General features: G+C 48.9%; 1 protein-coding gene across 1 annotated transcript in view; it reads right to left on the bottom strand.

Moving 5' to 3' along the window:
• The window catches only part of LOC138283896 (proprotein convertase subtilisin/kexin type 5-like), a 570,601-nt gene extending 561,122 nt beyond the window's left edge, over positions 1-9,479 (bottom strand). The window contains exon 1 of the mRNA XM_069222102.1: positions 9,067-9,479. Within this exon, the coding sequence (XP_069078203.1) occupies positions 9,067-9,424 (358 nt within the window). The 5' untranslated portion in view covers positions 9,425-9,479. The remainder of the gene's footprint in view (positions 1-9,066) is intronic.
• Positions 9,480-25,215: the final 15,736 nt, after the last annotated feature.

The raw sequence follows: 25,215 nt of genomic DNA, 5'->3' as shown, positions 1-25,215 counted from the left end.
CTCCAACCCAAGATCCAGACTATTCTGGACTGGGTAGCTCCAAAAACCCAGACTCAAGTCAGGGCATTCCTTGGCTTGACTGGGTATTACAGGAGGTTTGTGAAGGGATATGGATCCATTGTGACAGCCCTCACTGAACTCACCTCCAAGAAAATGCCCAAGAAAGTGAACTGGACTGTGGAATGCCAACAGGCCTTTGACACCCTGAAACAAGCAATGTGCTCAGCACCAGTTCTAAAAGCTCCAGATTATTCTAAGCAGTTCATTGTGCAGACAGATGCCTCTGAACATGGGATAGGGGCAGTTTTGTCCCAAACAAATGATGATGGCCTTGACCAGCCTGTTGCTTTCATTAGCAGGAGGTTACTCCCCAGGGAGCAGCGTTGGAGTGCCATTGAGAGGGAGGCCTTTGCTGTGGTTTGGTCCCTGAAGAAGCTGAGACCATACCTCTTTGGGACTCACTTCCTAGTTCAAACTGACCACAGACCTCTCAAATGGCTGATGCAAATGAAAGGTGAAAATCCTAAACTGTTGAGGTGGTCCATCTCCCTACAGGGAATGGACTTTATAGTGGAACACAGACCTGGGACTGCCCATGCCAATGCAGATGGCCTTTCCAGGTTCTTCCACTTAGAAAATGAAGACTCTCTTGGGAAAGGTTAGTCTCATCCTCTTTCGTTTGGGGGGGGGTTGTGTAAGGAAATGCCTCCTTGGCATGGTTGCCCCCTGACTTTTTGCCTTTGCTGATGCTATGTTTACAATTGAAAGTGTGCTGAGGCCTGCTAACCAGGCCCCAGCACCAGTGTTCTTTCCCTAACCTGTACTTTTGTATCCACAATTGGCAGACCCTGGCATCCAGATAAGTCCCTTGTAACTGGTACTTCTAGTACCAAGGGCCCTGATGCCAAGGAAGGTCTCTAAGGGATGCAGCATGTCTTATGCCACCCTGGAGACCTCTCACTCAGCACAGACACACTGCTTGCCAGCTTGTGTGTGCTACTGAGGACAAAACGAGTAAGTCGACATGGCACTCCCCTCAGGGTGCCATGCCAGCCTCTCACTGCCTATGCAGTATAGGTAAGACACCCCTCTAGCAGGCCTTACAGCCCTAAGGCAGGGTGCACTATACCATAGGTGAGGGTACCAGTGCATGAGCATGGTACCCCTACAGTGTCTAAACAAAACCTTAGACATTGTAAGTGCAGGGTAGCCATAAGAGTATATGGTCTGGGAGTCTGTCAAACACGAACTCCACAGCACCATAATGGCTACACTGAAAACTGGGAAGTTTGGTATCAAACTTCTCAGCACAATAAATGCACACTGATGCCAGTGTACATTTTATTGCAAAATACACCCCAGAGGGCACCTTAGAGGTGCCCCCTGAAACTTAACCGACTGTCTGTGTAGGCTGACTAGTTCCAGCAGCCTGCCACACCAGAGACATGTTGCTGGCCCCATGGGGAGAGTGCCTTTGTCACTCTGAGGCCAGTAACAAAGCCTGCACTGGGTGGAGATGCTAACACCTCCCCCAGGCAGGAGCTGTGACACCTGGCGGTGAGCCTCAAAGGCTCACCCCTTTGTCACAGCCCAGCAGGGCACTCCAGCTTAGTGGAGTTGCCCGCCCCCTCCGGCCACGGCCCCCACTTTTGGCGGCAAGGCTGGAGGGAACAAAGAAAGCAACAAGGAGGAGTCACTGGCCAGTCAGGACAGCCCCTAAGGTGTCCTGAGCTGAGGTGACTCTAACTTTTAGAAATCCTCCATCTTGCAGATGGAGGATTCCCCCAATAGGGTTAGGATTGTGACCCCCTCCCCTTGGGAGGAGGCACAAAGAGGGTGTACCCACCCTCAGGGCTAGTAGCCATTGGCTACTAACCCCCCAGACCTAAACACGCCCTTAAATTTAGTATTTAAGGGCTACCCTGAACCCTAGAAAATCAGATTCCTGCAACTACAAGAAGAAGGACTGCCTAGCTGAAAACCCCTGCAGAGGAAGACCAGAAGACAACAACTGCCTTGGCTCCAGAAACTCACCGGCCTGTCTCCTGCCTTCCAAAGAACTCTGCTCCAGCGACGCCTTCCAAAGGGACCAGCGACCTCTGAATCCTCTGAGGACTGCCCTGCTTCAACGACGACAAGAAACTCCCGAGGACAGCGGACCTGCTCCAAAAAGACCGCAACTTTATCCAAAGGAGCAGCTTTAAAGAACCCTGCAATCTCCCCGCAAGAAGCGTGAGACTTGCAACACTGCACCCGGCGACCCCGACTCGGCTGGTGGAGAACCAACACCTCAGGGAGGACCCCCGGACTACTCTACGACTGTGAGTACCAACACCTGTCCCCCCTGAGCCCCCACAGTGCCGCCTGCAGAGGGAATCCCGAGGCTTCCCCTGACCGCGACTCTCTGAAACCTAAGTCCCGACGCCTGGAAAAGACCCTGCACCCGCAGCCCCCAGGACCTGAAGGACCGGACTTTCACTGCAGAAGTGACCCCCAGGAGTCCCTCTCCCTTGCCCAAGTGGAGGTTTCCCCGAGGAAGCCCCCCTTGCCTGCCTGCAGCGCTGAAGAGATCCCTTGATCTCTCATTGACTTCCATTGCGAACCCGACGCTTGTTCTAACACTGCACTCGGCCGCCCCCGCGCCGCTGAGGGTGAAATTTCTGTGTGGGCTTGTGTCCCCCCCGGTGCCCTACAAAACCCCCCTGGTCTGCCCTCCGAAGACGCGGGTACTTACCTGCAAGCAGACCGGAACCGGGGCACCCCCTTCTCTCCATTGAAGCCTATGCGTTTTGGGCACCACTTTGAACTCTGCACCTGACCGGCCCTGAGCTGCTGGTGTGGTGACTTTGGGGTTGCTCTGAATCCCCAACGGTGGGCTACCTTGGACCAAGAACTGAACCCTGTAAGTGTCTTACTTACCTGGTAAAACTAACAAAAACTTACCTCCCCCAGGAACTGTGAAAATTGCACTGTGTCCACTTTTGAAATAGCTATTTATGAATAACTTGAAAAGTATACATGCAATTGAAATGATTCAAAGTTCCTAATGTACTTACCTGCAATACCTTTCAAACAAGATATTACATGTTAAATTTGAACCTGTGGTTCTTAAAATAAACTAAGAAAAGATATTTTTCTATAACAAAACCTATTGGCTGGATTTGTCTCTGAGTGTGTGTACCTCATTTATTGTCTATGTGTATGTACAACAAATGCTTAACACTACTCCTTGGATAAGCCTACTGCTCGACCACACTACCACAAAATAGAGCATTAGTATTATCTCTTTTTACCACTATTTTACCTCTAAGGGGAACCCTTGGACTCTGTGCATGCTATTCCTTACTTTGAAATAGCACATACAGAGCCAACTTCCTACAAGTTAGGACCATGTTTCCATAGAAAAAGCATTTTTTTGCCTTACCTATCTCTTTGGACTGTTTGACGAATTTTCACAAAATTTTCCAAAAATTGTGTTGCAGTGATTCTTGTTGCGCATTGAAAGTTTCACAGTGATCCGTCAAGTGAGGGCTGAGAAAAAGGGGGCTAAAAAAAGGTTGCATTTTCCATGTTAATTCCCATGGGATTCTTTAGACACTACTACAGGCCGAACCACTGGATGGAATTACACCAAATGTGGCAGAAAGCTAGCCGTCTGTACTTAGATTACGCTTTCACTTATTTGGTGCGAATCAGTTCAGTCGTTTTTGAGATATTAAAAGAAAAATAAATGTTTATATCTCAAGCTGTGAATAATTCACAAAATTTGCTATTTTTTCGAGAATACACATGCGCAAAGAAGTGTTACAATTGCCTAAGCGCAACCTGACTACAAAGTTGCGGCTGCCATTTTAGTTCATGGGGAGATGGTGCCTGGGGTGAGAATCCAAATTGAAAGTATCGTAAGGGGTCAGGGTGAAGGCACCCTGAACCCAGGGGTGTGACATAGGTGTGTTTTAGGTGCAAATTATGGGTTTAAAATAATTTTGCGTCACCATGCGCGATATTCACGAACATTCACTGGTATTGAAAGATTTGAAAGAAAAAACACACTAATTCATACACTAATTCATTCACTCACATGCACTCAGACATTCATGCGTCCACTCACACACCCACTCACGACACTCATGCACCCCCTCACACACCCACTTTCAGACCCACTCAAACACTCATGCACCCACTCACAGATCCACTGACAGGGAAAGGCCCTGTGGTAAACCTGCCTGCCCACAGCCAAAGGACATTTGTGGTGTGGGGGTGGGTGGTTATAAGGGCTTGGATGCGAGGCCTGGCTGCAGGCCAGGCCTTGCAACCAATCCCTGCTGTGCATGGCCAAAGGTCATGTGTGACGGGGGCTGGAATAACTTATAGTGATTAAAATTGCTTTACGTTAAAAAACCATTGAAATTCACTGAAAAAAACAAAGGTTACAGGGACGTTATAGTTAGGTTCTGAGTTTACTCGTACCAATCCACAGAAATTCAGCAGTTGTAGTTAGAGTTGTTTTAAGTAACTATAACTCACGCCCTAAGGTAACTATAATGCGCGTCTTCCTCATGCACAGCTAATTACTTCACATAGTATATCATTGATGAGATTTTGTATGGCACATTTGATATTATCACTGCAACATTTGCAACAAAATTATTGATAATAAAACTGTGCATGGCGAGGGCGCAAGTTATAGGTACCTTAGGGCGCGAGTTATAGTTACTTACAATAACTGTTAGAAATGAGGTTTCTGATTGGCTAGGGTATGCACCTCAGCCAGGCAGAACCTACCCACTCTAGTCAGGGCAAGGGAGTTACACGTCCAAGAAAACCCCTGCTCACCCCCTTGGTAGCTTGGCACGAGCAGTCAGGCTTATCCCAGAGGCAATGTGTAAAGCGTTTGCACAACACACACAACACGTGACACAATATCCCCACCACAAAGGAAACACAACACCAGATTATATGAAAATATAAGGTATTGTACACAACACAATTGTCATACCAAACATCACATATCAGTACTATCCTGCTACCTTAGCAGTTGTCAGAACGTTACACATTAGTTACTCTGCAAACTAGCAGTAGTTACACATAACACACAGGTTACTCAGTATTCTGCAACATAAGCAGTAGTCAGGAAACACGTTACTACACCAAAGTACTTGTCATAGGAATATCATGAAACGCCCATAGTAGGAACATTAGAAAACATATGGCAAGTTAGAAAAAAAACATATTAGCAAGCATGTCCATAAAAGGAACATTTGCATATGCACACAAAAACATCATAAACCAGGTAGGCAATATATATTAATTCACAAAGTCTTTAGAAAGAACTTTAGATTAGGAACATATTGGCCCTCTAGGGAATACCTGGAAATGATGAGGCAGGCACCTTCCGTGCCTAGAAGACAAAGAAGGAAGGGCCCCCCAGCGCTCCTCTGCGCATGTGGGGGCCTCCTTAAAATCCTGGGGAAGAGGGGGGCGGCACGCACCCCCTCTGAACTACTGACAGGCCCCTCCTGGGGCCTGCGATCACTGTGGGCCCCCCCCCCAGGGCTCCACCGGCCCTCACGTGGGGGGGCCAAGGTCATCCAATACTTTTATGGAGGAGGGGGCGCCACCCACCCCCTCCAATTCAAGGGTGAGCCCCTCCTGGGACCCGTGAACCTTGTAGGGCCCCCCCGGGCCTTGACTGGCCCTCCAAGAAGGGGGAGCCAGAAGATCCGAAACTGGACCACAAAAGGGCCAAATCCAAGGACCAGCGGTGCAGGAGGCCTCTGGTGAGGCTTCCGCCCCGCCCGCGGTCCAAGAAGGAGCAGGACGGCCTTGTTGGAGCCGGAGGGAACCTCTGATGAGGTTTCCTTCCCCCTGCCCGGCGTCCAGTTTTTACGTGCGGCCCGCCCGGCCGTAGAAGAAGAGACAGGCACCAAAGTCAGTGCCTACCAGTGCCCCGGGGGCGCTCCGCGGAGTGCGCTTCGCTCCGGGGGCACGACAGGAGCACTCGTGCTCCGAGTTTGTAAATGAGGATTCTTCGGGTGCCCCGGGTGCATGAGGAGGAGCTCGCCGGCTCCCCTCTTTCTCGGCCAGTGCCCTGGGGCTGAAGATACAGCACGCTCCGACGGGTTCTAGTAATTCGTGAGGTCTGGCTGCGGCGGTGATTTCCAGCGTCGGGAAAGCGCTTCTACACCGCTATATAAAAAAAATGACTCCACAGCCCTCACTAGGCACTAGGCATTTCAAGATAAAGCGCTCCTCATGCGCTTTGAAAGGAGGTGGTTGCAGGGGTCAAGGGCCACAGCACCCTGCCCCTGGGGGGACAACAGTGAAGAGAAATAGGAGCAAAGGTGGCAGAGTCCAGCAGCAGGCCAGCACGAGGAGAACGCAGGCAGTCCCTCAAAGTGACCAAGCAGGTCACGGGTCAGCACAGCAGCAGCAGTCCATGGTGGTTCCTGGTGAGTCCCTCCAGCAGCATGGTGTCCAGTTCCAGGTAGTTCAAAGAGTCTCCCAATTGTGGGTAAAATTCCCCTGTACTTATACTCAGTCCTTACAATGTTTTGCAATGGCAGGGAGAGGAGGTTCCAGCCAGTTACAACTGGTTCTGGGAGTGCCCCCTCTCTCCTTTCAGCACAGGGTCCAAACATCAGTGGGGGGGTTAACAACCCTATTGTGTGAGGCCAGGGCACAGCCTTTACAAATGTAGGTGTGCCCCGCCTCTCCCTTCACTCAGCCCAGGAAGACTATTCAGTATGCAGATGTACCTCTGTGACACCTCCACCCTACCTGTGTACAGGCTGTCTGAAAGGTATGCACAAAGCCCCAACTGTCACTCTGCCCAGACGTGGATTGGAGTCAAGCTGCAAAACACAAGGGTCATAAGCACAGATAAATGTGCACTTTCTAGAAGTGGCATTTCTGTGATAGTAATAAAAAAATACACCCACACCAGTAAGCAGTATTTATCATCACCATCACAACCATACCTAACACGCCTATGCTTCCCCTCATAAATCAGACAATACCCCTTACACATAAGGTAGGGCATTTCTAATGCAATCCTATGAGAAGGCAACACTCACAGCAGTGAGACACCAAGTTAGGCTGTTTGTCACTACCAGGACAGGCCACGCAACCTGGCACATATCCTGCCTTCTACATACATTGCACCCTGCCCATAGGGCTAGCTAGGCCGTACCTTAAGGGTGACTTACATGTAGTAAAAGGGGAGTTCTGGGCCTGGCAAGTAAATTTAGATGCCAGGTCCCTGTGGCAGAAAACTGTGCACACAGGCCCTGCGCTAGCAGGCCTGAGACAGGCTTGGAAGTCTACTTCAGTGGGTGGCGCAAGCAGCGCTGGAGGCCCACTAGTAGTACTTAAGTTACAGGCCCTGGGAATAGAGATACCACTGTACAAGGGACTTATAGGTAAATTAAATATGCCAATTAGGTATAAGCCAATCATACCAACTTTAGACGGGAGAGCACCTGCACTTTAGCACTGGTCAGCAGTGATAAAGTGCTCAGAGTCCTAGAGTCAACAGCGAGAGGTCAGAAAAACCAGGAGGAAGGGGGCAAGAAGACTGGGGATGACCCTGCGTAAGGAAAAAAGGTCCAACAATAACTAACTATAATTGCTTTATTTCTACAGTTTTGTACGAGTAAATTCAGAACCTAACTGTAACCTTTGTTTTTTCAGTATATATATATATATATATATATATATATATATATATATATATATATATATATATATATAGATAGATAGATAGATATATATATATACACACATGCATACACACACTCAGTTTGAGGAAAGCCTGGAAGGCGCACTCTGCAGCTGGTGCTGGTAAGGAAGGGAGACTGAACCTTCCAAATAATTGAAAGCCAGGAGAAAGAATTTGCCCCACTCCAGGAAGGTAGGAAAACTGTAGTATAGATTTACACAGCGTCACCTAGGCATTTTCAACCCGGTGGTCTTGTTCACGTTATTCTACTTTCCTGGAGTGCGACGTATTCTTTCTCCTGTATATATTCACACACGCACAATCATACAGTCAGTTTAAACATAGCCATACATCATACATATATGCACCTTTGTAGGTGGCCCTACCAGAATTACTGGCGGCCCAATAGGTGTCGCCCTTCAAATTCATTTCTAGTGACACCACTATAAACCAGAAGTACAGCAAACATATGCAATGTTACAACAAAATGTTTGTAAATCAGGCACAGTCGTGTTGCTCCGAGTACATACGACAAAGAATCTCGTGCAAAAAGAAGGGTTCGTTTCACAAAGTACACATTATTCCAGAAACACACCGCAGCAGGGTTATTAATCAATTCTAGGGTTTCTGCATTAATTCTAGAAACATTACTGAATAACAGAAGTACTCCAGTCTGCAAAAATGTACTCACGCCGAAGTTCTAAAAGTTGAACATTCTGCACACATACGTTGGAAATGAGGGAACGTGTGCGCATTTCAGTTACTTTCACCTCATGAAAAATACGATTTCACTGTAAATAAATCCTTTCCCTAAACCACCATCTAACATGTACCTATGGAAGTCCATCTACTTCTTTCCCATGGTTTAAAACTACAGGTAAAGCCTTCTGATATTGTCATTATTCCCCCACCACTGGGAAAGAAGATCCAACGATCACAATTAAATGTTTCATATCTGACAACACCTACCCCCCAAAACAATAAGCCTTACTAGATGGCTTTGTGTCGATGGGACCACTTTCCAATCTTTTATTAGTGGAAACATTGCATTATGGGAGTTGTAGTCTTTGTTCTGTCCAGTTGCACTACAGTGCTCTTCAGTTTCCCCAGGAATATGCATGAGTGGGTCTTCCACTTAGATATGTTTCCTAGAATTCTGTGATTTATAGTACTTTTATAATGGGGGGGGTGGAGGGGGGAGAGAAGAGAACTATACATCACAGAAGTCTGGGATTAACACAACAGAACCGATGACTTGCAAGTAGAAAGCTCCGGACATGAAAAATATTTCCAATGTGGCAAGTTATTTAATAACAAAAGACAACGAGGCAGAGTGAGTTTCTCACCTATCCCGCACTCTGTGCATTCGAAGGGCTCGTGCCCGCTGCATTCCCCACAGCTCGAGTGGCAGTCCACGCATTGGTTGTTCAGGACAAATTGCCCGCTTGGACACACGAGGCCGGCGGCCTGGCTGCTGAAAGGGACCCGGAGGAACAACAGGAAACAGGCAAAGCCTACGAGGCTTTGCATCTTCTCCCATTCTCGGAGCTTCCCCATCTTCTCCCCGTCTCGGAGATTCTTTCGGAGAGAGTGTCTCGGATACTCAGGTGCAGCTCGGCTTCCGGCAGACCAAGATCCCCGACAGTAGACTCGGGGAGGTGCGCACAGCTCCTCACACAGCTCTGCTGCAGGTAATCTGAGCATCGAACTGGTTTGGCGGGTTTCTCATCTGGTCATTCCAACAGTAAAGCAGCGCATTGTTCACATGACTATTCAGAGGGGAAAACTTTAGCCCGAGGGCAGGAAAGGGTAATCCATGATTAGTCAAAGGGGAACAACTTTAATTCAAATACAAAAGCAGGGTGATTCATCTAGTTAGATTTTACACTGTGCAGACACCACCAAAATACCATTTTTAAAATTTAAATGATCTATTTGGTTTTATTTCTTCACAACTGCTTAGCTGACAGGTTGCTGCACCCAATAACTGTTGACGTAGAATTATATGGTGCATTTTTTGTAATGCTAGCTTCTTCCAACGCAGCCGACACAAAGCAGCCGTCCCTTTGATCTGTGCATAAAAGGTATTTCTAGCGCCTTTATTCTTCTCTTGAACCAACATCTTTGTGGGTTTTCATGCTGTGACCTGATTTTTGTTTTTCAAAAGTCTTTGATTCTTCCCAGATAGGTTTAGTTTGTAATTCCGTATATTATGCACGTCCGTGTATTTAAGTGGTTTATGCTTAATATTCTCTCTCCTAGATTAGCATCGGTAGCTGTCCTCTGTTACTTCTTAATGACACCACCTCCCCCCCACAACTTTTTTTGTAGTTACATGACAACTGGCTGAACAGCCAAAGCCTTAAAAACAGAGGTAGTAAGTGTCTCAGATGGGAGTGGGTGAACTCTAAGATTCCATGCTTTGAAGCGGCGAAGGTGAGTGTTCAATAAGACTTGACAACAGCCTGGCACCTTTACATGCTTTTTCTGAAGGAAAGACGACCTACGACGTTTTACACTGGTTTCTGGAGGGAGTAGCGCAGGGGCATATGCCAAAGAATCGGAGACAGCAGCTAGCCCTAGGAAGCACCCTACAACACTTTGGGTTACATACATAGAGGCCCCCAACCTAGAGGTACACCTTTCTTCAGGTACCTAAGCACCACTCATCCACCACTTGCATCTAGGAGGAATTAGATTGTCCAGCCATGAGTCATAACACACTATACGAGCTGGTAGGCCGTCTCTCCACATGGGTGAAGTTATGAAGGGTTGTATCCCATAACTTTTGATCAGCTGTCACAGAAATACTCATCTGTGGCAACTGAAAAACCTACAACTCTCTCTGCACCTCCAACTCCAAAAATATCTAAGGAGGTAAGAAACATTGGAATTGCCATGGACTCTATACTGTCGATGAATGCCAAAGTGGATAAGGTAGCCAAATCAAGCTTTCTCACAATGAAAATACTACTACATGTTTTCTCACAGTTGGGATTCCCACACAAGGTTCAAGCTACCATCTCTTGTCCTGTCAACACTGGACTACACAACTGCTCTGTATTGTGGCTCAACTTTGTCAAGTATAAGAAGAGTGCAAAGAATTCAGAACTCTTTAGCTAGACTTCTCATACATGCAAACCCACAAGCATGCATTTCTCCTCCCTTGAGGGCCCTACACTGGTTACCACTTGGCAGACGACCCTCCTTCAAGCTGATTTGTATCACCCACAAAGTAATACTTGGTAAAGTACCACTCTTTTTAGGAAGCGAATCAACAAATGCATACAACAAAAGAAGCTACACTGAAGAATGGCTCACCACCTAACAATTCCTACATGCAAGACAAAAACCATTGGTGGAACATCTTCCTCTGTTCAAAAAGCCAAACTATGGAATTCCCTACCTGCAAACATATGATCTACATACAACCATCTCCACTTCAGAATATTAGTTAATAGCTGGCTCTCCCCCACATGAAAATCATACTTACATCTTGAGAATGAACCACATCATACTCAGACATGACAATCTATACTTCCCACTGTGTGGAAAAGAGTTCTTATTATACCAGTACTCGTCATTTTAATTCGAACTGTGTTATAAGCCAAGACAATTATATTATGGAAAAGTGTATATTATATTATGTGTGCATGTGTATATCAGACCACACAGGGTTGCTGCTTCTATCTACTTATGGGTACCTAGGTAGAGGACTACACCCTGTTACTAATATCTATAGTAAGTGCCATGTGTATATTTAAGTATATGTAAGTTAATTATTTGAAAACATAAAAATGTACCACATGATCAATATGGATAGCAGACTATGTAAATATTGCTGCTTTGCCACTTAATTTTACATATGGGCATTGATATAGAGAGGTTTAATCAAGCAAATATAACTTTACTATGCATCATATATATATATATATACATACAATCTGCTTTTATAAAAAAGCAAAAAAAGAACACTTCCATCCTTCCTATCCCTGCTCCCTCTAACTCATCCCAAACCTTCTACTATGAACTCCCAATCCTCCTTCTCAAACTTTCACCTCGTTTTTATTTGTGCCACCAAACTAACAAGCACACACGACCATCACTTACAAAACTCACTACTTCCCCTTTTCAAACCCACTCCTATCATTCAATCCCTACCCCAAACTCTACTAAACCTTCAAGCAATCAAGAGCATAATCCTTTTTTTTTTTTAACTTTTCTTTATTGGCATTTTAATCATATATCTCCAGACGGTGTAAAGGGTACAACAATAAACCTGTTCATAAAGGGGAAGGACAGACCTGCTTACATTGACAATATTCATGTAACATATCATACAGCAATGTGGAGGTCGGTAGAATGACATGAGGAAAGAAAACAGAATGTGAACCTAGCGCTATGCAGTGTACCCAGGCATTTAGAAGATTAGGCAATATAGATTAGGGAATATATGCATCGCTAATTAAAACAAAACAGTAACTTTTGGAACCCTTTGACTGACGCTGCTATATGCAGTTCATTGGGAGTGCAGGAAAGTGTGTGACCAGTGCAGAGTGCAAACATGGGGGATATTTATATAAGTGATCGCTCCCCTGGGGTAAAGAATGAGAGGGGCGATTCTCTAGCACATTGTTGGACCTGGCTTTTTGACAGGGACATCCCCAAACTTTTTGCCTCCTTCCTCCTATTTTTTCTGACCTGTTGTTGTTGGCTTTTGACCTCTGAGCACTTTACCACTGCTAACCAGTGCTAAAGTGCATATGCTCTCTGTGTAAATTGTACTATTGATTGGTTTATCCATGATTGACTATTTAATTTACCTGTAAGTCCCTATTAGAGTGCACTACATGTGCCTAGGGCATGTAGATTAAATGCTACTAGTGGGCCTGCAGCACTGGTTGTGCCACCCACCTCAGTAGCCCCTTAACCTTGTCTCAGGCCTGCCATTGCCAGGCCTGTGTGTGCAGTTTCACTGCCACTTCGACTTGGCATTTAAAAGTACTTGCCAAGCCTAGAACTCCCCTTTTTCTACATATAAGTCATCCCTAATGTGTGCCCTAGGTAACCCCTAGAGCAGGGTGCTGTGTAGGTAAAAGGCAGGACATGTACCTCTGTAGTTATATGTCCTGGTAGTGTAAAACTCCTAAATTCGTTTTTACACTACTGTGAGGCCTGCTCCCTTCATAGGCTAACCTTGGGGCTGCCCTCATACACTGTTGAAGTGGCAGCTGCTGATCTGAAAGGAGCAGGAAGGTCATATTTGGTATGGCCAGAATGGTAATATAAAATCCTGCTGACTGGTGAAGTCGGATTTAATATTACTATTCTAGAAATGCCACTTTTAGAAAGTGAGCATTTCTTTGCACTAAAAACTTGTTGTGCCCTTCAATCCACGTCTGGCTAGGTTTAGTTGACAGCTCCTTGTGCATTCACTCAGACACACCCCAAACACAGGGTACTCAGCCTCACTTGCATACATCTGCATTTTGAATGGGTCTTCCTGGGCTGGGAGGGTGGAGGGCCTGCCCTCACACAAAGGACTGCCACACCCCCTACTGGGACTCTGGCAGACAGGATTGAGCTGAAAGGGAACTTGGTGCATTTCTTAGAGACTCTTTGAAATCACCCCCACTTCAAAGGCACAACTTAGTATAAAACAGGGCCTCTGCCCTACCTCATCAGACACTTGCTGGAGAAGAAACCTGAACCAGAAACTGCATCCTGCCAAGAAGAACTGCCTGGCTGCTCAAAGGACTCACCTGTCTGCTTTCTCCAAAGGACTGCTGTCTTGCTGTTGCCCTGCTGCCTTGCTGAACTCTTGTCTGGCTGTGAGAGTGCTCTCCAAGGGCTTGGATAGAGCTTGCCTCCTGTTCCTTGAAGTCTCAGGACCAAAAAGACTTCTTCCTTTCACGTGGACGCTCCGTGCGCCGAAAATTTCGACGCACAGCTTGTTTCGCGGCGAGAAAAACGCCGCACACCGACGCTGATCAACGCGACGCCCTCGGGACGATCGAGACTTCGACGCACAACCTCGCAAGGACAAAGCCGCCCGACTTCCAAGGAGAAATCGACGCGACGCCTACCGTGAGTGCGAAACTTTGACGCACGGCCTCGCAAGGACAACGCCGCCCGACTTCCAAGGAGAAATCGACGCGACGCCTGCCGTGAGACCAAAATTTCGACGCACGGCCTCGCAAGGACAACGCCGCCTGACTTCCAAGGAGAAATCGACGCGACGCCTACCGTGAGATCGAAACTTCGACGCGCAGCCCCGCAGAACGACGCGCAGCCGGAAAATAAGCAGGAGAATCCACGCACAGACCCGGGACATCTGGTAATCCCCGCGATCCACAAAAAGAGACTGTCTGCGCGCCGGAAAACGACGCCCGACTTCCCCGCGTGGAAAAGAACGACGCAAGTCTATGTGTGCTGAGCGGAAAACGACGCACACACCCCTTTTTCCACGCATCTCTTCTCCTGTGGCCCTCTGAGGAGATTTCCCACCAGAAACCAGGTACTCTGTGCTTGAAAGACACTTTATTGCTTTTTAAAGACTTAAAGACTCTTAATATCACTTTTCAGTGATATCTTTACAAATTCGTATTGCAACTTTGATCGTTTTGACCTACAATTATCCAGATAAATATTCTATATTTTTCTAAACACTGTGTGGTGTATTTTTGTGGTGTTATACTATGGTGTTGTATGATTTATTGCACAAATGCTTTACACATTGCCTTCTAAGTTAAGCCTGACTGCTCGTGCCAAGCTACCGGAGGGTGAGCACAGGCTGATTTTGGATTGTGTGTGACTTACCCTGACTAGAGTGAGGGTTCTTGCTTGGACAGAGGGCAACCTATCTGTCAACCAAAAACCCCATTTCTAACATTGGTGATCAGCGGTGAGGATAGGACTTGTGTTTGTGCAGTGACATACAGTAGCTAAGTATTTCACTACCTACCCACAGTTGAAGGTCAACTTGATTTTTCATCTTTTTTTGGCTTTTTGTTCTCTGATGTCCTCCTGGATATACTAGTGATATTTTGGACTTTGGATTTTGGTTTTTGCTGATAAAATCTTATCAGAATGGGATTGCTTACCAACTCATGCTTTGTTCGTACTGACCACCTCACTAAGGCTGACCTAAGGAAGCTTTGCAGACAATGGGGCCTTCCTGTAGCAAGGAGATCTACTAAAGCGGAGATGCTCCATCACTACATAGTCTGGGGGGAGGAAAGATGGGCAGAGAGAGAGGCAGCAAGAAACCAAATGACTAAGTACCCCTCAGATGAGGAGGAAGACTACTCAGATGAGGAGGAGGGCTACTCAGAGTTGGACAGTGACCCAGAAATAGATGAATGGCTCCGAAGTCAAAGGCGACAGGAGCAACAATTAGAGGAGTATCTTGCAGAGGTTGAGGCAAAAAGACTTTTAGCCCTGGAAGAAGAAAAGATTGCAGCTCAAGAGCTGAGCGGTAAAGAGCTGAAACTGGAGGCCGGAAGGGCTGAGTCCAGTTCAGATGGTGGCAGCAAAAATCTTGCATCTAGTACTGCTGAAGAAGGGCACAAGCCCAGAGATGTGGTGCCCAACTTGAAGAAGGGAGTTGACACACCCCAGGTAGTTCAAGGGTATGAGGTAGTTCCCGTTATGCACAGGGTCCCTGAGAAGGATTGGGGAACTGGCACAGGGAGTCATATTCCTACTGGGGGGAGGGACACTTTACTGACTCTAGCAGAGAGTGACAGAGAAAAGGGTTCCCCCCTGGTGGACGTCCTGGATATAGAGTGTAGAGACATCCCAGAAGAGTTTGGGTTGAGTGTCAGGGACAGACAGAAACTGTCTCACCAGTCTCAAGAGGGTGATGTAGAGTGCTTTTCCAAGGCTGAGTTACTAGGTGGTTGGGTGAAGGGTACTGTGGTTAATACATGTGAAGGGCAGAGTGATGTAATTGCTGGAGAGCATATGTCTGGTCCTTATTTTCCAGAGCTACGCCAACACCAGGTGGAGTGTGAGTTCTCTGACCCCAGGGAACTTACAGTGGAGGCAGACTTTTGGGTGAGTACCAGAGAGTCTGAAGAGGCATTTGGGGGTGCTCCTGAAGGGAGTGGTCTAGGTGGTTCCCGACCAAGTGAGGTGGGAGAGGATTGTAGTGTCCCAGGTAGGTCTCAGAGCCTAACCTGTACCGTAGGGCCACCTTTTGAGGGAAGCCCCGCAGTGTCAGAAGAACTTGGGGGGATGACTGTAGACAGCATCCCAACAGTTCTGGTGTCTGGCAGTACCACTCCTAGTGAGGGGGTGGGGAAGTCCAGACATAGGGTTGAGAGGGGGTGGCAGACCCCAGTGGAGGATCTTGAAAGTCAGGGGTCAGCTCTGAGAGCAGAGCCCCCCAGGAATGACCCAGGTGAGACCGTTTCTGGTTTGGGGGAAACCCAGACTCTGCCGGATGGGCAGAGGTCGGGAGACCTGCGCCAACCAGACTCTTGTGTGGCCCTTGGGGACGGCGTGTCCCTTGTGGGGGGTGAGAGTGCCCCCCAGGAAGTCCTGGCATGCCAGGCAAAGATTCAACCTCAGGGTGGTGACTCTGGATTGAATAACCGGGTTCAGAGGTTAAACTTTGACCTGGTGGGGGGTAGATGTGCCCCCCAGAAAGTCCTGGAATGCCAGGCAATGGCTCAACCTCAGGGTGGTGACTCTGGGTTGGCTTACCAGGTGAAGAGGTCAAACTCTGACCTGGTGGGGGGTAGGTGTGCCCCCCAGAAAGTCCTGGCGTGCCAGGCAGTTGTCCAACCTCAGGGTGTCGACTCTGGGTTGGATGGCCAGGTTCAGAGGTCAAACTCTGACCTGGTGGGAGGTAGGTGTGCCTCCCAGAAAGTCCTGGGGTGCCAGGCAATTGCCCAACCTCAGGGTGGTGACTCTGGGTTGGCTAACCCGGTTCAGAGGTCAAACTCTGACCTGGTGGGGGGTAGGTGTGCCCCCCAGAAAGTCCTGGTATACCAGGCAATGGTTCAACCTCAGGGTGGTGACCCTGGGTTGGAGAACCAGGCTCAGAGGTTAAACTCTGACCTGGTGGGAGGTAGGTGTGCCTCCCTGAAAGTCCTGGCCTGCCAGGCAATGGTTCAACCTCAGGGTGGTGACTCTGGGTTGGATATCCAGGTTCAGAGGTTAACCTCTGACCTGGTGGGGGGTAGGTGTGCCCCCCAGAAAGCCCTGGTGTACCAGGCAGTTGTCCAACCTCAGGATGGTGACCCTAGGTTGGAGAACCAGGTTCAGAGGTTAAACTCTGACCTGGTGGAGGGTCAGTGTGCCCTCCAGGAAGTCCTGGCGTGCCAGGCGATTGTTCTACTTCAGGGTGGTAACTCTGCGTTGAATGGCCCAGTTCAGAGGTTAAACTCTGACCTGGTGGAGGGTCAGTGTGCCCTCCAGAAAGTCCTGGCGTGCCAGGCAATTGTTCAACCTCAGAGTGCTGACTCTGGGTTGGATACCCAGGTTCAGAGGTTAAACTCTGACCTGGTGGGAGGTAGGTGTGCCTCCCAAGAAGCCCTGCTGTGCCAGGCAATTGTCCAACCTCAGGGTGTTGACTCTGGGTTGGATGACCAGGTTCAGAGGTTAAACTCTGACCTGGTGGGGGGTAGGTGTGCCCCCCAGAAAGTCCTGGCGTGCCAGGCAATTGCCCAACCTCAGGGTGGTGACCCTGGGTTGGGGAACCAGGCTCAGAGGTTAAACTCTGACCTGGTGGGAGGTAGGTGTGCCTCCCAGAAAGTCCTGGTGCGCCAGGCAACTGTTCAACTTCAGGGTGATGACTCTGAGTTGAATGGTCAGGTGCAGAGGTTAAACTCTGACCTGGTGGAGGGTCAGTGTGCCCTCCAGGAAGTCCTGGTGTGCCAGGCAATTGTTCAACTTCAGGGTGGTGACTCTGAGTTGAATGGTCAGGTGCAGAGGTTAACCTCTGACCTGGTGGAGGGTCAGTGTGCCCTCCAGGAAGTCCTGGCGTGCCAGGCAATTGTTCAACTTCAGGGTGGTGACTCTGAGTTGAATGGGCAGGTGCAGAGGTTAAACTCTGACCTGGTGGGGGGTAGGTGTGCCTCCCAGGAAGTCCTGGTTTGCCAGGCGGTGATCCAGTCTGAGGGTACAGACCCTGGGCTGGAAGACCAGGTTCAGGGTGTCCCCCCGGACCTGGAGGGAGGGGCTACTGATAACAGTGCCCCTACCATGTTGTCTTCTGAGGAGGCCACTCCTAGTTGGAGGGTGCTGGACCCCAGAAGGGAGGGCAGGGGGAGGGAAGCCTCACCCCGGGCCCTAGTCCAACCTGAAGGTACAGACCCCAGGTTGGAGGGCCAGTGGCAGGTTAACAGCCCTGCACTGGTGGAGGAATGGTACAGGGCGACTTCTGTAAGCCCCCTGGCCATGTTGGACGCTGGGGGTACCGCTCCAGGAGGGAGGGTACAAAGCCCCAGAGGGGAGGACCAGGTTCAGGCTGTCATCCCTGACCTGGTGGAAGGGAGAGTGGTTAAAGGGTGCCCAGCACCTGGGGCTACCGCCCCCCACTCTCCACAGCCACAGTGGTTGGAGAGCTTTGAGAGGCCTGGGGCCTGGCTCTCATCCCTGGCAGCTGTCAGTAATCACTGTGGCTTGCTGTCCGGGTGGACAGAGTTATCCCTGGGGAGGGGACAAGTGTCCCACCCCGGGGATAGAATGGGCAACACCACTGTGTTGGTCCTGGTGGTACTATCCTGCTCCTGGGATACATCTGTGAGCAATGTAAGGTTAGGTGCTGCACAGATGGGATCCGCAGGAAAGGAGAAAGGTTCCCCATGGATGGGCTTAGTGGGCCCGGAGAGTATGGACAGAGGGATCCAATTGGAGTCAGGAAGGCGAAGAACTGGAGCATGCCCCTGCTGTTGTGGGCCTGGGTCCTTGTTCTGTCGCCTCAAACAGGGAAGTACATCAGGATAGTGATTGTTCTCCCCTGGCTTTAGGCTGGTGGGGGGTCATGTTGGACCTGGCTTTTTGACAGGGACATCCCCAAACTTTTTGCCTCCTTCCTCCTATTTTTTCTGACCTGTTGTTGTTGGCTTTTGACCTCTGAGCACTTTACCACTGCTAACCAGTGCTAAAGTGCATATGCTCTCTGTGTAAATTGTACTATTGATTGGTTTATCCATGATTGACTATTTAATTTACCTGTAAGTCCCTATTAGAGTGCACTACATGTGCCTAGGGCATGTAGATTAAATGCTACTAGTGGGCCTGCAGCACTGGTTGTGCCACCCACCTCAGTAGCCCCTTAACCTTGTCTCAGGCCTGCCATTGCCAGGCCTGTGTGTGCAGTTTCACTGCCACTTCGACTTGGCATTTAAAAGTACTTGCCAAGCCTAGAACTCCCCTTTTTCTACATATAAGTCATCCCTAATGTGTGCCCTAGGTAACCCCTAGAGCAGGGTGCTGTGTAGGTAAAAGGCAGGACATGTACCTCTGTAGTTATATGTCCTGGTAGTGTAAAACTCCTAAATTCGTTTTTACACTACTGTGAGGCCTGCTCCCTTCATAGGCTAACCTTGGGGCTGCCCTCATACACTGTTGAAGTGGCAGCTGCTGATCTGAAAGGAGCAGGAAGGTCATATTTGGTATGGCCAGAATGGTAATATAAAATCCTGCTGACTGGTGAAGTCGGATTTAATATTACTATTCTAGAAATGCCACTTTTAGAAAGTGAGCATTTCTTTGCACTAAAAACTTGTTGTGCCCTTCAATCCACGTCTGGCTAGGTTTAGTTGACAGCTCCTTGTGCATTCACTCAGACACACCCCAAACACAGGGTACTCAGCCTCACTTGCATACATCTGCATTTTGAATGGGTCTTCCTGGGCTGGGAGGGTGGAGGGCCTGCCCTCACACAAAGGACTGCCACACCCCCTACTGGGACTCTGGCAGACAGGATTGAGCTGAAAGGGAACTTGGTGCATTTCTTAGAGACTCTTTGAAATCACCCCCACTTCAAAGGCACAACTTAGTATAAAACAGGGCCTCTGCCCTACCTCATCAGACACTTGCTGGAGAAGAAACCTGAACCAGAAACTACATCCTGCCAAGAAGAACTGCCTGGCTGCTCAAAGGACTCACCTGTCTGCTTTCTCCAAAGGACTGCTGTCTTGCTGTTGCCCTGCTGCCTTGCTGAACTCTTGTCTGGCTGTGAGAGTGCTCTCCAAGGGCTTGGATAGAGCTTGCCTCCTGTTCCTTGAAGTCTCAGGACCAAAAAGACTTCTTCCTTTCACGTGGACGCTCCGTGCGCCGAAAATTTCGACGCACAGCTTGTTTCGCGGCGAGAAAAACGCCGCACACCGACGCTGATCAACGCGACGCCCTCGGGACGATCGAGACTTCGACGCACAACCTCGCAAGGACAAAGCCGCCCGACTTCCAAGGAGAAATCGACGCGACGCCTACCGTGAGTGCGAAACTTTGACGCACGGCCTCGCAAGGACAACGCCGCCCGACTTCCAAGGAGAAATCGACGCGACGCCTGCCGTGAGACCAAAATTTCGACGCACGGCCTCGCAAGGACAACGCCGCCCGACTTCCAAGGAGAAATCGACGCGACGCCTACCGTGAGATCGAAACTTCGACGCGCAGCCCCGCAGAACGACGCGCAGCCGGAAAATAAGCAGGAGAATCCACGCACAGACCCGGGACATCTGGTAATCCCCGCGATCCACAAAAAGAGACTGTCTGCGCGCCGGAAAACGACGCCCGACTTCCCCGCGTGGAAAAGAACGACGCAAGTCTATGTGTGCTGAGCGGAAAACGACGCACACACCCCTTTTTCCACGCATCTCTTCTCCTGTGGCCCTCTGAGGAGATTTCCCACCAGAAACCAGGTACTCTGTGCTTGAAAGACACTTTATTGCTTTTTAAAGACTTAAAGACTCTTAATATCACTTTTCAGTGATATCTTTACAAATTCGTATTGCAACTTTGATCGTTTTGACCTACAATTATCCAGATAAATATTCTATATTTTTCTAAACACTGTGTGGTGTATTTTTGTGGTGTTATACTATGGTGTTGTATGATTTATTGCACAAATGCTTTACACATTGCCTTCTAAGTTAAGCCTGACTGCTCGTGCCAAGCTACCGGAGGGTGAGCACAGGCTGATTTTGGATTGTGTGTGACTTACCCTGACTAGAGTGAGGGTTCTTGCTTGGACAGAGGGCAACCTATCTGTCAACCAAAAACCCCATTTCTAACACACATCATCCCTGGAGAGCGCAGGGTCCCCCATCAGTGTCTGGGATCATATGTATGTGGATAAGTGAGTCATCCTGGGGAGCAATCTGACAGCCTGTGGGGGGAGTGGATTCAGGCTGTTGAACAGCTTGAGAACATCTGACCCCCTTGCATTCTGTGATCATGTACCATGGCGTCCGCTTCTGCCAAAGCCCGTTTGTGGGTCACCCGGAGCCAGCCCCTGATCGTGGGCAGGTGAGGGGCCTTCCAGGCAATGACGATTAAGCGTTTGAATAGGACCAATGCAAGGTCGACCAACTCTAAGTAATGTTTGGTGTTATTAGTGAGTGGGGAGCTTTTGTGATCCCCAAGAGGCAAAGGAGTGGGTCCAGTGGCAAATGGAAATCAATCACTATTGACACACGTTGCATCGTCCTCAGTGGCAGCCATTCCCATACCATATGAAGGAATGTAGCATTTGTGTGGCTCGATCAAAGGAACATAGGGATACCGCCAGCAACATATTATGCAGGCAGTGTAGCGTAAGGTAAATTTGATGCAAGTAATTAAATTGCATGAATTATAGATGGGCAATACCGCCCAACGGCCTAGTCCGTGAGTTAACAAGCACTGCAACCCTAAATGCCGTGGTGACTCGGTCTGCCCTGTTGCCCAGCTGTCCCCCGTGGCTGCCATTATTACACCGCATGAAGAAAGAAACCTGCTCCAAGCTTGTAGAGTTTCTCCAGCCCCTGAAAAAAGAATAATTCACCATCACGTATAGATCACGCAGTTGAGTGAGCAAAGCCTCTAGCCACAGAGGGGATTCACGGACCTCCCGCAGAGTTGTCATGGCTGATATGCTCCACAAAGGCAGCTGTGGTGCATAAGGGGCAGTGTGTGTTTGGGCTGTACATTTCGAAGCCAAACGAGCTTGGCCTCACGCGTGAGCTTACACATTCCTCTGGCTGGCCCTCCTGGTTAGAGCAGCCACTCCAGCATGTCCATACCCCTCAGGTCCACCCGAACCAGGCTACCCTCTGCTGTTCTGTCGCTAGCCAACCAGCGCAAAGGGCCACTGCAATTGAGCTGCTACAAAACACATCTCCAGGTCCAGGACTCCAAGACCTCTGTCAAGCATGGGATGTTGAAGCATGGAGATGAAAACCTGTTTCTGGGAGGGGCCCCAAACGAGCTCAGACTCCAGACTCCTCAGAGTCCTGAAAAAGGATCTAGCAGGTATGACTGACAAAGCAATGAAGAAATATAGGAAACTTGGGAGAACCAGCATCTTTGCAACTGATGCCCTGCTCATAGGCGAGAGGGGTAGTCTAGTCCTGAAATGCATGGTGGATCGAGGTCAGGGACTTTCCATGATTGTCATCCAGCAAGTTTTTATCATTACGATAAATGTTCACACCGAGATAACAAAATATCTCAAAGCTCCATGGGAGCTGCCCTATGTCCGGCACAATTCAACGCTCTGGTTCAATCCAGCATAAAGGGAACATACAGGATTTATCCTAATTCACCCTGAGGCCTGCCACCTCACCAAATAGATCGAGTAGTCCATAGAGGGCCGGCATCAGGCATGCATGGTCTCTTAGATATACTAACACATCGTCTACATATAAGGACACAGTATGCCAGTCCAATCCCACTCTGATAACGCAAGTAGGACCTTTGGCATGCAGCATCGTAGCCAGCGGCTCCATAGCTAGTGCGAAAATTACTGGTGATAAACAGCACCCTTGACCGGTCCCCCTTCTTTACGGAGAAAGAGCGAAAGACCTGATGGCCAGTTAGGACCTGCACCTGTGGGGCAGTATATAAGATCATGACCCAGCCAAGGAAGTTAGAGCCCATCCCAAGCAACTCCAGCAGCTGTAACAAATAGGACCAACTCAGTATATCAAACACTTTTTCGAAATTCAGGGTACCCATGATACTGCATCTATAATGTGCCAAATGTTGGAGAGCATTGCCCTTTGGGGCACAAACCCACATTGGTCCAAGTGAACTAAGAATCGGAAGCAGCCTGTTAGCAAGGACCTTACTCAAGATTTTATAGTCAATGTTCAACATTGACAATAGGCGATAAGAGCTCACCTCAAGCGGGTCTCCGCCCGTTTTTGGAAGCACCACTATGAGAGCCTTACATAGGAATCCTGGTAGAATACCCCGTTGATGTGCTTCTTGATCAACTTTCAGCAGACGAGGACAAGGGTGGCCCCAAAGGCTGCATAATACTCCAAAGGGAACCTGTCCGTGCCCGGAGTCTTACTGCGTGCCATCTAGCTGGAGAGGCTGCTCGAAGTCCAGCAGCTGTAGCAGAGAAATGTCACTGCTCACAGGTGGTCCTGCACTTGCACCAATGGGAGTTCCTAGAGGAAGAGTACATCTGTTCATAATATTGTGGGAACACCTCATTTCTATCCACTTGGGAGCTTCTCACATGGCCTACATTATCATGTATGGCTAAGGAGGACTTATAGTCAAGATCACAGAGTCGCTTCATTTCTTCCTGATATTGACAATGCAAGGCTGTCAAATGGGGGTGTGCATAAGGTGTTAACACTGCCTCGAGCTCTATAGTTCACAGGCAGTTCTCTAAAGTCATCATGCTACGAACGAGGGTTGACTTAACTCCTCATTTGATGGTGATACAGTGCCCTCTCATGACCACCTTCGGGACATCTCACTCCAGCCCATGGGAGCCCACTAATCCTACGTTCTCCTCGAAATACCGGGAAATATGTGTGGCTCTAGTGCCTCTGAATGCCATGTCTTGCAAGGCTTACATCCAAAGCCAACTTGTTGGCATGAGGGTCCTAGTCCACCCCCACTGGAATGTGACCCAGAGTGGATTATGTTCTGAAAGGGTCCAGCGAAGGTAGTTAGAACTACATATGAGGGGCCAGCAGTCTGTGTTACAGAAAAAGTAATATAACCATGTGTTCACACAATGTCCCAATGCGTAGTAAGAGTTCTCCTTATTCCTAGGGTGCCCCAAGCACCAGAGAGCATGCACATCGGACAACCTAGACCATTGCTGGAAGTGTTTCGTTGCCTGGACACCCTGCATATCCGAAAGCAGGGATATCAAGTGGTCTATGTCAGTTTCACATATGCAGGGTAAGTCCCCTCCCCATAGTCCTTGAGCTTGGGATCCATCCGCAAGACTGGGTAAAGAGTATACAAGAACGCACCTTGAGAGGTGTTGGGTGCATAAAGGGACACAATGGAAAAAGGGCGCTTATCCAAGGTACCCTCCAAAAGCACATAGTGGGCTTCCCCATCTCTGAGAACTCTAGACTTCACAGAGGCTCCTCTGGAGCAACCCAAATAAGGACCCCCATGCATAAGCTGAATATCCAGTACTGTAGATCTGCCCAGTCCATCACCTAGTTACCTTGTCAAGCTCCGCTATGGTCGGGTGGGTCTCCTGGAGACAGGCGAAATGAACATGCCTGTGCCACAGGTAGACATATATCATGTGCCTCCTGGCCGGGGTCACCATACCACGGATGTTCCAAGTTAAATGCAATGGCCATGAGCACAGACTATGTAATTTGACACCCCTGGAATCCACCCCTCTAGTCCTCTCACACTACACTCATCACTCTGGCCACCCGTCCACCCAGCCAAAAAAGAATAAAGAACAATCAAACAATTCTGTAAAACAACACCCCTACCAAGGCCTGAAAATCTTCCGGTCCCAGGCCACAACCCCTCAAACAGTGCAACTAGCACATAACAGATGGCTGTAACATTATCATGTCCATGCGGAATACTCTGTCAGGGAAGGGCCAGGTAAGGCTGTGTAAAGTGTGAAATTGTCAGTGTTCAGTGTTTCTGTGGCATGGGCCCATGTCGGACGATGTGCCATCCAGGTCCATCAGTCAATGTGGCTTACCTTCAGGGGTGGTAACAGACCCAAGAATAATCCAACCTCGATAGGTCGTCCACCCCGCAAACAGGAGAATCTGCCTTACCAGTCGTCCTCCGATCTTGGGGTGACTTTCGGGCCCCGGTGGATCGCTGTAGTCAAGAGGAGTGAACTACCTGAGACCAATCCAAACTCCGACAATTGCACAGAGCGCAGAAGAGCCAAAGAATTTGTACAGTGGAGGGAGGCCTTTGACACCGCTCAGGCCTCCTCAGCCACCACCTGATCCTTGGTTGGTTTTGCTTGGGGGGGAGCTGCATTTGCACCTTCTTAACTTGGGGACCAACCAGTCTTCAGAACTTGCGTTCTCAGGTGG

This window comes from Pleurodeles waltl, chromosome 3_1 (genome assembly GCF_031143425.1).
Source record: "Pleurodeles waltl isolate 20211129_DDA chromosome 3_1, aPleWal1.hap1.20221129, whole genome shotgun sequence".
Classification (NCBI taxonomy): Eukaryota; Metazoa; Chordata; class Amphibia; order Caudata; family Salamandridae; genus Pleurodeles; species Pleurodeles waltl.
The sequence above is the reverse complement of the archived record's forward strand: the minus strand, read 5'-3'. Positions and strand labels throughout refer to the sequence as shown.